The sequence below is a fragment of the Delphinus delphis genome, chromosome X, assembly GCF_949987515.2.
Source record: "Delphinus delphis chromosome X, mDelDel1.2, whole genome shotgun sequence".
Taxonomy (NCBI): Eukaryota; Metazoa; Chordata; class Mammalia; order Artiodactyla; family Delphinidae; genus Delphinus; species Delphinus delphis.
Window position 1 is genome coordinate 118,087,622 of NC_082704.1, and position 14,287 is coordinate 118,101,908.

The 14,287-nt window shown below is 44.3% G+C and overlaps 1 protein-coding gene across 1 annotated transcript in view; it reads left to right on the forward strand.

Moving 5' to 3' along the window:
• Positions 1-14,287, forward strand: part of ARHGAP6 (Rho GTPase activating protein 6) — a 485,583-nt gene that overhangs the window by 445,974 nt on the left and 25,322 nt on the right. The window contains exons 7-9 of the mRNA XM_060001767.1: positions 1,109-1,259; positions 2,281-2,429; positions 9,305-9,484. Of these exons, the coding sequence (XP_059857750.1) occupies positions 1,109-1,259; positions 2,281-2,429; positions 9,305-9,484 (480 nt within the window). The remainder of the gene's footprint in view (positions 1-1,108; positions 1,260-2,280; positions 2,430-9,304; positions 9,485-14,287) is intronic.

Genomic DNA, 14,287 nt, shown 5'->3' on the forward strand with positions numbered 1-14,287 from the left:
GGCTTTGCCTCTTTACTCGTCACCGTATTTTGAGGACCTGTAACAAGGCCATACACAGTAAGTGTGCAGTACATCTTTGCTGAGTGAATGGGTGAATGAATGACACAGCAAATGAACACTTACAGAAGTTTATTGCCTAGAGTACATTCATGAACTCACAAAATTATTTTAACAGCAGAGAACAAACAATACCTAAGAGAAGTTGAGCTGTCCGAGATGAAAATAGGGTGTAGAGTTATGACTCTCTTTTGCTATTGTGTTTTCCTACTGTTATAAACGCTAAAGGACCGAGTATGATGATGAAAGCAGGAAATCTTCTTGGAAAATGTTAATAAGGCTACTTTGACAAATCTAAGGCAGATTTTATTTCGTTATTGTCATCTTTCAAGGCTTAGTCACAAATGGTTTATCAGGGTTTTTTTTGTTCTGCTTTTGTTTTTGTTTTTCGGGTTTTTTTTGCGGTACGTGGGCCTCTCACCGTTGTGGCCTCTCCCGTTCCGGACGTGCAGGCTCCGGACGCGCAGACTCAGCGGCCATGGCTCACGGGCCCAGCCGCTCCGCGGCATGTGGGATCTTCCCGGACCGGGGCACGAACCCGCGTCCCCTGCGTCGGCAGGCGGACTCTCAACCACTGCGCCACCAGGGAAGCCCCTATCGGGGTTTTTAATTTCCTTGTTTGCAGAAATATCTCTTTGCTTTCTTGTCGAGTATTTCTGGAAAATGTCAAAATTCCAACATGGTAAATTTGCTGCCGTGCAAAACCACTGTATAATAGATTAATTCCTCCCTCCCACAGTTAGAATTGACCTAACCCCTTAGCTCTTCCTCCCAACCTTCTGGATGTCGTTATCAAGCCCTTCTGCTTGCATCGTTAACAGTAAACGCACAGATACTTTGATTTAATAATTCATTTCATATATATATATATATATTCATGGCTGGGTTTGCATAGACTTTGTAGATCAAGGTGACATGTTGTTTGCTCCTCCTTCTTGGGGTCTGGGTAAACTTAACACCAGCTGCTGCATGTCATAGCACTTCTTTTGCTGGGCGCTGAACGTTGACGTATGGTGTTCTGAGACCGCCACTTGAACCGTTGTCTTTCCAGTTACGTGAGGAATTTGACCGTGGGGTTGACGTGTCCCTGGAGGAAGAGCACAGCGTTCATGACGTGGCTGCCTTGTTGAAGGAGTTCCTGAGGGACATGCCGGACCCCCTTCTCACCAGGGAGCTGTACACAGCTTTCATCAATACTCTCTGTGCGTAACGCAGCCATTTGCAGGAATGTGTTCCTGGGTTACTGGGATGTCCCACTCATTCACCAAAACCTTATGCATGTGTTTTCTAATAGCTTTTTTTTTGCCCTTATTTATCAGTGTCTAATGAGCGGGCTATTTGGGGAATTTTCTGAGATTTACCCTGGGGAGAATTAGCAAGTAGAAAGTTGCAATAAAACAAATGGAAGTAGCCAAGAAAAATTTGGGATGCCTTCAAACGACTCTAGGATGGTAGAAATTGCTATAAATTGATGCTTTGGAGGAACAGAGAGAGTTCACATTGAGTCTGGGCCTAAAAATGAGTTTGCATTTCTGGAACCTAGAGTGAGAAAGCTGGGGGGGGCAGGAAACATTCCAGGGAAAGCGCGATGGCATCGCCCAGTGTCAGTACTTTCAATGTGGCTGCTTCAGGGCTAGAGACACAGATCCCACACAGGGGAAAAGGACGGGGAGAGGGAGGAGGAACCACCAGAATGGTTTCAGCCTCCATGAATTTCTTCATCCATGCTGCAGTTAAGATAGGCTCACAAAAGAGAGAGAAGACACTGACATTGGGCCGTTTTGTTGGTTATCGCCAACAAAAAGTCTACCTCTTATACTTTGCTCAACAGACAAGGGCCTCGAATGTCTTCTAAACTCAAATTTAAGAACATTCACAGATTCTCAGTCACTGTCAGCAAATAGTTAACTACCATGAAAGACTGTCATCCATAAAGTATGTGATGGTTTATACCAGGGGAAAGAGGGAGAAGAAAGTAAGGGACGTGGAGTTACCTTTCTAACCTGGATTACAAGGATTTCTCTGGATGGTACATTTCCCCAGGTCGAATTCATCTTTGTATCCCTCATAGAACCTTACTGTTCAATTGCTAAAGCAATGGGAGAGTGGGTCAAGGAATGAAATGTGACTTGCCGTGCTAATCCCTTTCTGAAGGCAGTTGAGCGTGAAGGGCATGACGTCCCCCTTTGACTCACTCGGAGCGCCTCTCTTTGCCTTGCTTAGTGTTGGAGCCTGAGGAACAGCTGGGCACCTTGCAGCTCCTCATCTACCTTCTACCTCCCTGCAACTGCGACACGCTCCACCGGCTGCTGCAGTTCCTCTCCATCGTGGCCAGGCACGCCGAGGACAACGTCAGCAAAGACGGGCAAGAGGTGCGCACCCCACCGCCACCGCAGCAGATGCTCTGGTTCTTCCTTTTTCCTGTTTTAAAAGGGAGAGCTAAAAACTAATACAAATGGATGTCTATGCAAAACAGAAACAGGCTCACAGACATAGAAAACAAACGTGCGGTTACCAAACGGGAGACAGATGCGGGGAGGGATGAATTCGGGCAGTGGGATTAACGGATACAAACTACTATACATAAAGTAGATAAGCAACAAGGACATAGCGTGTAGCACAGGGAATTATACCTACTGTCTTGTAATAACCTATACTGGGATATAATCTGTAAAAATACTGAATCACTATGCTATACACCTGAAACTAACGCAATACTGTAAATCAACTATACTTCAACTTTAAAAAAAAAAAAAAGGAGCGCTACCAATTTGGTCAGATGTTTCACCTGGAGAAAATGAAACTTCCCTTTCCTGGCCTATGTGTCTATGTAGGAAGAGAACTAATGCAGGCTTCCCCCCTCCCCGGAGGGACCGTTCCTAAGAGCGCATTGGCCATTAACTTCCTTGTATGTTGCAAGGATGCTTCCAACTGAGGCTGTCATTTTCCATGATGATGCTTTACTCAAGACCCTGAATTTCCATTTGTGTGAAGGAGATGAACGTGAGCTACAGAGGTGCTTACAAGCATGAGGAAAATGGAGTAAAGGAGGCGGGGGGAGATGGTGTCCTTGTAACTCACTTGATCTGCTGCTTTACCTTGAAGCCCAAACATGGTGTCACCTCTTCATTCTTCCATTTCATTCTGGAGCGCCCATGTGCCTTATGGCTAGAAGTCTAGGATCTTCCATCTTAGAGGTGCTTTCTCTCCTTCACCCCTCCCCCCAAAATAGGGACTGGCTCAGTGCGATGGAGGGTGGATCCTGCTTCAAAACCAGGTGGAGAGAGAACTGAAAAGTCAGATCTATTGACTGTTGCCATGTATCTCAATGCCACATGGTACGAACTGCTAAAGACAGGTTCTGCACAGTCCTCTGGACCCTTTTGGGACGTTCTTGTTGGACCTGGCCCCCCATCTGAGGTCTTGGGCTCTGGTTCTCTTTGGTCATACTCCTGTGCTTCAAGGTGTTTTCCAGTTTCTCCCTTGGACAATTTTAAGTGACCTGTTAGCAAGCAGCCTATTTAATCTTTGCCTTAACGAGAGACCTGTTTCCCTTCTTGAAACCATGCAGTCATACTTCTCCCTGACCTTGGATTCCCCAGGAGATCTCAGACCCTTTAATATGTGGACATGCATTGTAAATCAACAAGAAGGCGGCAAGGGCATTCCAAGCTTACTTATCCCAGAAGCTTTTATTTTAAATCCTGTTAAGCAGAACACAGCTGTGTTGTGGATTCATTTCTGTGTTTGTCAGATTTCTTTCCCAAAGGCCATGGTTATATGTATTTTTTTTCAGAAAGGCAGTTCTCCCTTTCTTATCCTCACCCTCCCTATCAGTGTGAGAATGGAACCTTCCTGAGTTATCCATTTCTCTCTATAGCAGTTATTAGTGAAACCTCTGCTGGCTTCAGGTTTCATAACATAGCACTGCCACCTTCTTTCAGCAGACACAGCTCTTCAAAGCATATACTGTAATTCTCATAATTGTTAAGTAGTTATATTACCCGTCTGGGTGTCAGCCTTGATTGACTATAGATATAAGAGAAGCTGTAGAATCATCTGCCTAATCATTGGGTCAAGACAGAGCCCTGTCTGGGTTCCTAGGTATGTCGGTTGCCTCTCTGACGTTTCTTAAGTACTATGTGAGAAGAAAGTCGGGTCTTAGGTGATTGAGAAGGCATTGAGGAAAGCAAAATGTCCAGTTGAACTCACTCGTGTCTTTTTGAAATCATTTGCAGACATGCTTTCGGTCCACATGCTGAACAGGACTGCATTGCCTGTGGCAAAGAGGAGAAAATATTCTTGGATAGGTACCAGCTAGGTGCCATTCACGTCTCTCCTACCATGTGCCGGCCGTGTGCTTGGGCCTTTATACATATATTATAGCTAATCCTCCATGGAGCAAGAGAGAGGTCGTCATCCCTGTGTTTCCGCGGTGGAAACCGAGGGCTGGAGGGGTTATGTAACTTACCCAGCGTTCCCCAGGGAGCCTCCACTTAACGCTAGTGCAAGTTGTGCATTCGTGACCCTGGGCGAGGTGCCAGGTCCCCCACAGTCAATGCAGATTTGCAGAGATATTAGGACAATATGCCAGCAGGTGGCAGTAAAATATCTTGAGGAAGGGCTCCTTTTTCTAATTCACACAAAAGTGTCATATTGACTAGTAGTCGGTTCGGTCCCTTGACTAGCAAAGTCCTAGCTGTGCCTCAAACCCAAACCACTCTGATTTACGGAGAACAGAAATATAGAATAGCAAGTAGGAAAAAACAACTCTGCTGGGGGTCTAGCTCACAGTTTCCCGGCCTCCATACGATTGACCCTTGGGACCAGGTAATTCTGTGCTGTGTGGGTGCCCTGTGCATTGTGGGATGCTTAACAGCATCCCTGGCCTCTACTCACTTGATGCCAGTAACAGCTCCCCCCGGCCCGTGATGCTGCCCCAGTTGTGACAGCTGAAAGTGTCTCTAAACATTGCCAGGTTTCCCCGGGAAGGAGGGGAAGCTCAAAATCACCCCTGGTTGAGAACACTTGTTAGCTTTACATGTCACTGATCATGTGTTCTTGGACAAATGTATTAATCTTCCTAAACCTGGGTTTCCTTATCTGAACTTTGGAGATAAAATTTCTTCAACTGGCACTGCACAGTCATTGAGAAAACTAGTTTATTACAAGGAGTATAAAAATATTCTGGTAACAGCAAAGTTGTACGGGAGGCAGGAGATGACAAGGGTTTCTAGACATCCTTGACCTAAACCTTGAATCGAAATGAAGGGCTAGTAACCAAAAATTAAAGCAACAGAGGAAATATGAGGAGAGCGCTGCTTCCGTGAAATGGTTAGAAGTTACAGGAAAGCAAGTAATTCACACAGCCGTCTTGGACTAGAGTTAAGGCTGCAGTGTGGGAAAGTACTGATGAGGTCTGAGGGGAAATTGGACTATGTTCCCAGAGTACTGAATGCCTTTGTCAGGGGAAGGACTGATTCTTTTAAGCCATGAATCTTCGGAAGGATTCAACTAAGGTGATATAATCCGTGTTTTAGATTGCTTAGAGACAGGAAGAGGGTGAGTTAGGAAGGTTTTGTAGGAATAGCAATATGGAAAAACAGCAATTCACATTATAAACGTTTCCATGTAAGAATGGCCTTGGTATTTGAATCACGTAAGTTCTGAGCGCCTACTCTCTGTTCCTCTAAACCAGTGAACATTGTTCAAGAATTTTCTAACTGCCGTTCCCAGGAGGGGGTAAAAACACAAGGCAAATATAGAATTAGAGGACACAACGCAGAGTCACTGCAGAACTTCAGAGAAGTGATGAACGTGGAGCAGAAAAGTTAGGAATGGCTTTGTGCAGGAGATTGAATTTAAACTACATATCAAAGGGTGTGTAGGGATTGAGTAAGTGGACCACATAAGCATGGCATAGGGATGGGAATTAGCTGAAAACCCCTTCTGGTAGAAGTGAAAAGGGGAGGGAGAGGAACGGCAGAGAGGTTTTTTGCTCACGATTTTTTAAGTTGGCTTGGCATGAGCAGGTAAAGAATTGGAGTGAGACAAAAATTCAGTTGTAAAATATAATCAAGAAACGAAGAATTTTTCAAGTTTCTCTCTTACCTATTTGTTAGTTTGTGCTAGATGTCTTACCTATCCGTTGGGTAGTTATTATGGGCTGCAACAGGAAGAAAACTGAATCAGAGTGTCAAGGAGCTTGGAGGCTCACCCAGGCTCTGCCAGCACCTTGCTATGTGACCTGGTTTTTGTAAAATAGAGGAAGAGGAAGGAAAACAGAGTTGGGGTAGGGGAAGGTCTGAGATTCCTCCTCTATAAAATGAATGTAATATTTCTTTTCTAATAGGTGCTTAAACTTCAATGCATCACTAACTTAAAGATGTCTAAAAGAAAGACATTGAGAAAAATTATTGGCTGGTCAATGAGTGCCTTTGGAGGGGAAAATAGTGGTATTTTATTGACTGCTTTTGCTATCTTGTGTTTGGTTTGTTTTATTCCTTTTTTTTTAAATTTTTTTTTTAGTTTGCTATTTGCTTTGCTCCTTAGGGGAAAAGAGAAATTCCCAAATGTAAGAAAGGTTTCATTTCCTCTAGAAAGACTATTGCAGGGACATCATTGAAACCTCTTGAGCAGTGGTTTTTCAGGGTGTCTAAGAACCCCCCAGCATGGCATGGAATATGTGGTGTGAATGTACACTGTTTTTGGAGAGAGAGTCCATAGCTGGCCTCCAGTTCTTCAAAGAGTCTATGAGGCAAAAAAGAAGTTATGAACCACTGACACAAGGCCGGGATTACTGACCTTTGTTGAGATGCATGCCTCTAACGAGTGGGAGTTCGGCTTTGGAACTGTAGCAGGACCCGTGCCTCCCCTCACCCTGGTGCCGGCCCGGCTTTGGAGCCAGTTTTCCCACATCCCCGCTATGCCGGCTCTGCCAGCATGAGTGAGCGGCGGGGGGCTGCCTGGAGCCCGGCTCTGGGCACCACTTCCCTCGTCTGTAAAGTAAGGACGACAGCAGCAGCGGCTTCGGAAGCATACAGTGAGAGGGAATTGAGACAGCCTGTGGAAAGCCTCTAGCCCAGTGACTCTACATGCTAAACTTTAAAAAAAAATTTTATTTTATTGAAGTATAGCTCGTTTACAATGTTGTGTTAATTTCAGTTATATATGTGTATATATACGTATATATTCTTTTTCATATTCTTTTCCATTATGGCTTATCCCAGGACATTAAATATGGTTCCCTGTGCTCTACAGTAGAACCTTGTTGTTTATCCATTCCCTGTATAATCGTTTGCATCTGCTAGTCTCAAATTCCCAATCTGTCCCTCCCCCATCTACATGCTAAACTTTTAATATCAATAAATGTGAGCTCTTCCTATTCGGATCAAAAATGATCTAGGATGCTTATTTAGTAGAGATAAATGTTTTCCTGATAACGTTTGGAAACATAGCACTGGCTGACAATTAAATAATGAACCAAGCCCAAGTACACATTGTGTTGTGCGCTCTTGGGCAGTCGTAGAGATAGATGATAGATAGAGAGATGATAGATAGAGAGATGATAGATAGATAGATAGATATGCTGAAACCTGAGGGGTAAGGGTAGAAGCCGTCTGTGAGCAAGTCTCCTTTCCAGATTAAAACACAATAAAATAAAACCAAAATGAAGCAAAAAGGTGTTAACACACCACAGCAGCGTGGTCTGCAGCTGGCGTCTCTGTGCAGTTTTACGGAGGGATTGTATTGCATTCCCGGAATAGCAACAGGAGAAGGAGAGCGGAAGCGGTGTTCTGGACTGTCCTTGTACTAAACATGCTTTTCAAAGGAAACAGAATCTTCCATTTGACATGTTTTTTTAAAAAAATGAGAAAGCCCTGATATTCCTTTAAGAGGGGAAGGGGAAGCTCTCCAAATGCCTCTGAGTTCTAAAGGGATGAATTTGAAAATGGTGCATATTTGATTTTATCCTCAGCCATGAAGTTCCAGGAAGAGAAATGAAACATAACATGCAAACTTGTCAAGTTTTGTATCAGTGAAATGAAACAAAGGAAAAACCTAACTGAACAGTCGTACATTAAGGGCACTTTCTTGAAAATTCCCAGTGTTTACCACATGAAATCATTTCACTTGGCAGCAAACCTGAACACAGCCTCGCCTTCTAAAAATAACACACCCCATGTGCCATGCAGGGCTGGGTAGCCACCAGCTCAGGGCTCCACGGGGCAAGGTCGGGACTCAGGAGGCTTCGTCTCACCTGTGAGTCAGGAATTTTATGCTGTGTATCCAGGCTGCCTCTTGAAGGCTGTGCAGGTCGTCCCAGGCGAAGGATCCTCACCAAGCAGCCACAGTCCCCATGCCTTTCTGGGCACTCGTAGATTTTCAACTCATTTCAACAAGAGATAAAAATTGGCCTAGGCCAGTGGTTCTCAACCAGGAGTAGTTTAGCCCCACAGGGGACATGTAACAATGACTTTCACCTGGCCCTCGCCAGCCTTTCCTGCAAGACCTTCTGCCGTGCTGAGTTTCCTGGCAGGCCTTGGCGTAGCTTACATGTTTCTGTCTTTGCATATCGTGTTCTCACCACTGTGAAGGTGCCCGCTGTGCCAGCTCCTCTGCTTTGCAGCCCAGCAAACTCTACTCTCCTTCAGGGTTTTGTGCAGATTTTGCCGCCTCTTTGGAGTGTCCCTGGGGCCCCCAGAGTTGATAGTTTCATACTTTGTACTCAATGCTTGTAATTGATCATTTTCTTTATCCTCTAGAACGTGAACCCTTTAAAATAAGGGCTGGTTTGTGATCATTGTTGGAAAAACTTTAGAATAATCAGAATCCATGAAAAATGCCTAGCCTGTGGTAGGTGCCGAGTGGATGGATTAATAGAGAGGTGATGGGTTGATGGATGAAGGATAGACAGGGGGATGGATAAGATGGTCAGTTGGATGGATGGACATCAATATTTTTGAAGAGCAGACAGGATAGAAATTTTATATAGTACCAGTTTCACAAAAGTAACAGTTATAAAATTTTACTCAGTATGCTATTGAGATGAGCACTGAGCTTTGAGCTTCAATTCAAGATATGAAGCAAAAGGAAAATGGTGATGCTTTTCATGGATTCTGACAGAGATGATGTAGCCCTTGCAGAAAAAAAAAAGAGAAAGTCAAAAGGTTATATTGATTATTGAACCACCTGGCATTTTGAAAAGCAAAAATCACAACAGTCCTTGTGTCCTCTGCTTCTATAGGTCACTGGGAACAAAATGACATCTCTAAACTTGGCCACCATATTTGGACCCAACCTGCTGCACAAGCAGAAGTCGTCAGACAAGGAATTCTCGGTCCAGAGTTCAGCCCGGGCTGAAGAGAGCACAGCCATCATTGCCGTGGTGCAGAAAATGATTGAAAATTATGAAGCCCTGTTCATGGTAAGTGGCCCTTCTTTGGCAAGACATCTCAGTCAACTGCCTGTTGATTGCCTCGTGGTGGCATAAGGAAACTCAGGCACAGCACAACTTAGGTCCATAGTGCTGGTCATTAGCTGAATTCACTGGAAGCCAGGCAGTTAATAGAGATTTACATACCTATGATGTCACTGTAAGTTTGTGATTCCATGTTTAAACAAACATATCCAAATTATACATTTCATTTTGTTGTCCCCTAAACAATGGTCATGTTTTGGAATCATTTAATTCTTTGTATAGCAGTGTCCTTGCCCCCCAAACTGATAAAACTCTTCTTTTTGGAACTCTACGTGGCCCTCGTGAATTCATGTATTTCTAACCATCCTCAGCAGTAGCACCTCCTCCAAGGTCAATCTGGACGTTTTGTGTCCTGCACGAAGCTTTACCTGTCTTTCCTTTGTCCTTCTTGCGTCACCTTGCTGTGTCACTTCTCTGTCCCTTGAACCCTGTTACTGTTCCTATTGATGTTTACCGTATCCAACATTGTGTTGAAGTCATTTTTGACCATTTCCCCTGGTAGATCATAAGCGCGTTTAAAACACAGGCTGTGCCCTTGTTATCTCCTCTCTGTATCCTCTGTACACTTTTGGAAGGCCCTCCATCTGACAGGCACTCAGTAAATACTTTTTTGATTTGTATTGAATTACCAGTTCCTGTTTTCCTTCAAAAAACTGCATTGCTTGCTCCAACTTCCCTCGGATCATTAGAACAAATGCCAACTCTCTTCTACGTCTATTCACCACTCGTATTGCATGTCAAAATTTACAGGAACTTTCTCCATGATTCTTCTCCCGTTTCTCTTTTGAATTTACAAATGCTCGCCATAAATCTTACCTATTCCACTAGAGCCTTTTGTGGCTTCTTCAACCAAGTATGGTAGTTCCCTCTTTTGAATTTCCTTAATATTTTGTCTGTATTTATCAAATGCCTTGCATTAGATTTATTTCCATCCTTGTCTTATATCAGTTATTTTTTGTGCATTTGAGAGCCAGTAGTTTCGAATATTTGCCCTCTCTGTCTCACCTTTGTGATCATGACCAAGTAATTCAATATTCCATAAGCATCAATTTCAGCTTTTGTGAAATGGGAAAAAATTAAAATCTGACCCGTTTCCTGGGGTGGTTCCCAGAATCATTTGATATGCAAAAGCATTCTGCAAACTGCAAAATTCTATGCAAATGTTAATTAATAACTGTATTAGTTGGGCAACACAAGTTGGCTCAGATCTTAGTACTTCAGCACAACAGACATAAGTATCTTATTCACATAAAGTTTAATCAGATGTTTAGCGGACAGCGTTCCAGGTGGCGATTTAGGGACCCCAGCTCCTTGCATATTGTGACTCCTCAATCCCCTGGGCCATTATGGGCCGAACCAAAAGGGATGTCCATCGTGCCCACTCCAATCCCATTGGCCAGAGCTCTGCCACAAGCCACACTTAACTGCAAGGGAAGCTGAGAAATGTATTCCTGCCGGACGCCCAGGAGGAAGTGAAAATGGGTTTCCACAATGAAAAGTTCACTGAGGTAGAATGGTGTCCTGCTCCTCTTTGAGTATCCGAGGCACTGCCCATGTGTTGCATGCAGTAAGCTCTCAAAAAAAAGTGGAAATTTTCATGAACTCTATATAAATTTCACCCTTCAGCCACAATCCTCGTGATTAATTACATATTTGGATGAATCAGATGTCTGAATTTTTCAACATTTTCATCAAGTTTTAAGTCGTGTATCATCTTGCCAAGTAGTCTTGGCATACTACATGCTCTCTAGATTCTTTTTTAAGACAAAATAATACGTCTTGTCAATCTTAATTGCATTCTCTAAATTCTGTATTCTAAGCAGAGTTCTTTACGTGAAACCAAACCATCAGGCGTTTCTTTCCACCTCAGACACTAACGCATCTCTTCCTGGCCTCCTTGAAAGTCCAGTTGCTGCCGTTTGAGCTGTGCCATTCCTCTCCTTCCAGTTCCTGCTGCCTGGATTATTAAGAACAGCAGAAGAACATCAATACTCCATCTTTTCCAGCGTTTTCCACATCTGATCTTTGTTTGCCATTCCCTGTAGAGACCGACACCGAGATCCTCTTGGGTAATAGCTTATTTGTGTTCCCCAGTTGTGATCTATACTTGTCAGCGAGGCCTTCCCTGGTCACCTTGTCTAAAATCCAGCCCCCTACCACACCACCACCATACACACACATCCTCACTTCCTATTCCCTTTCCCTGCCTCTTCTTCTTAGCAGTTACCATTACCAATAAGGGTTTTACTAATTTCTCTTGTTTGTGTTTCCCCATTAGAATGCGAGCTCCCTGACAGGGTGAATTTTTGCTCATTTCCACCTAACTTCCTTCCTTCCTTCCTTCCTTCCTTCCTTCCTTCCTTCCGTCCGTCCGTCCGTCTTTGTTTCTGTGCGAGGGCTTTCTCTAGTTGTGGCGAGCGGGGGCCCCTCTTCATCGCGGTGCACGGGCCTCTCACTATCGCGGCCTCTCTTGTTGCGGAGGACAGGCTCCAGATGCGCAGGTTCAGTAATTGTGGCTCACGGGCCCAGTTGCTCCGCGGCATGTGGGATCCTCCCAGACCAGGGCTCGAACCCGTGTCCCCTGCATCGGCAGGCAGATTCTCAACCACTGCGCCACCAGGGAAGCCCCACCTAACTTTCTTTACTGCATTACCCCTATGCCTGGTACATGGTAGAAACACAAGAAATATTGGTCGAATTAATGAATGACTCAGTGGTAGCTCTGTGACGTATGATTTCCATATTACTAATCCTTACTCCTTATACTTGTGAAAAGGTTTAGGCATGGAGGAATTAAGGATACCTTTCTCAGAGTAAGTTAACCATTAACGTAAGCATTCTTGATCTCCTTAGACAGATTATGAGAATTATGTGTTGAGGAAAGGGACAAGGAAGTAGGAGGAGAGGTAGGACAAAGATCCCAAGCCTGTGTCAATAAAAAGAAAACTGGGGGCTTCCCTGGTGGCGCAGTGGTTGAGAGTCCGCCTGCCGATGTAGGGGACGCGGGTTCGCACCCCGGTCCGGGAAGATCCCACATGCCGCGGAGCGGCTGGGCCCGTGAGCCATGGCCGCTGAGCCTGCGCGTCCGGAGCCTGTGCTCCGCGACGGGAGAGGCCACAACAGTGAGAGGCCCGCGTACCGCAAAAAAAAAAAAAAAGAAAAGAAAACTGGCTCTGGAACCAGAAAACTTTGCTGTAGTCCTATCTTTACTATACATTAGCTGTGTGACCTCATCTTCTTAGATTTCCATTTCTTTAGTTATCAAAGGACTAGGTTAGAATGGTAACCAAGATCCCTTCTAGTTCTAAAATCTGCATGGTTCTATGCCCTAGACCTAGCTTCATCTCTTTTTTTTAATTAATCACATCACTTTGTAGATTCTTTCGGCATATTTGGCATTTCAGAATCTAATTTGTTATACCAAAGCTGGTGGCTGGTTGGCAAAGTGGGTCTGTGTGGATGGACAAAAATTCAATCATGTAGATAGCTGTTTCATTTTGTTTTGTTTTAAGAAGCTTTCAGAATTAGCACAGTAATTCCAAACAAGGAAGGATGAAGCTAGACAGGACCTGATGGTTAAAGGTGGTTAGCAATTGTGCTGTTTCACAGTCCTTGGAAGGGTTTACAAGCTCAGAGAGGGAGGCATCGCTTCCCATTGGCATCAGAAAGGGAAACTTGTTAGAAAAGGTGGCTGTGAGTTTGTCCTTGAAGGCAGAATGCATCCTAGAAGCAGCGATTCCATTGAAGAACTGATGCCACAGAGGCCTGGCAGGGACCCAAAGCTTGTTCTGAGTGTTGTAATGTCCTTCATTTCCTCATGTTGGACTGCCTCTCCCAAGTGGCCAGTATCCGAGTTAATGGGAAAGGACAGAAAAGAACCTGGCTTGGTCCCATAATACAGAAAAGATAACCAGATTTAGAGGCTCACACACAGTTCGAGAGTGTGGCTAGGACAGTCTTTTTACCGGTTGTTTGCTTTTCAGGCACTGGGTTAGAAATCCTAGAGCTGGAAAAAGGTCATGATAACAGCCATCATGATCACTCTAGCAAGAGACCAAGGCAGCAGATCATAACCGCGGTTCACCAACTTGAACATGCAACAGTTGCAAGAAAAATTTGTCAGACATTCAGATTCCTGGGCTGCACTCTAGAGAATCAAACGTAGTAGCACTGAGCTGGGGCTCAGAATGGTGCACTTTCTAATGAATACCTCCAGGGCATTCTGATAGTTTCCTAACCACATCTTGGGAAACTCCCAAGATGGTGGGAAGACCGTGAGCTTTGGAATCAGCTCCCAGAATTCAAATCTCTGCTCAGCCATGTATTTGCTACATGATCTTGGCCCTATGCTTACCTTCCCTAAGTCTTCATTTTTTCTGTTGAAAACAAAAATGAGATGAAGCTTTACAGGATCATTTTGAGAATTAGAAATGACATCCTAAGGCACTTAGGACAGGAACTGACATATACTAGGGGCTCCAAAAAGAGACAGAGAGAGAGAGAGAGAGAGAGAGAGAGAGAGAGAGATCACTGCTATTATTGTAAGAAATTGATCAGGTACCTGCCCTATCAAAGCACCTCCCGGTGTCACCTTCGCAGTAAAACCTACCCTCACCACGCTGTGTAACACTGCGACCTACTCCCACACATATATACTCCTAGCCTTTGTTCTTCTCTTTCTTTTAGCTCTAGCGCTTATCACCTTCAGCTCACTGTGTATTTATTTATTATGCTTGTTGAAACCTAATA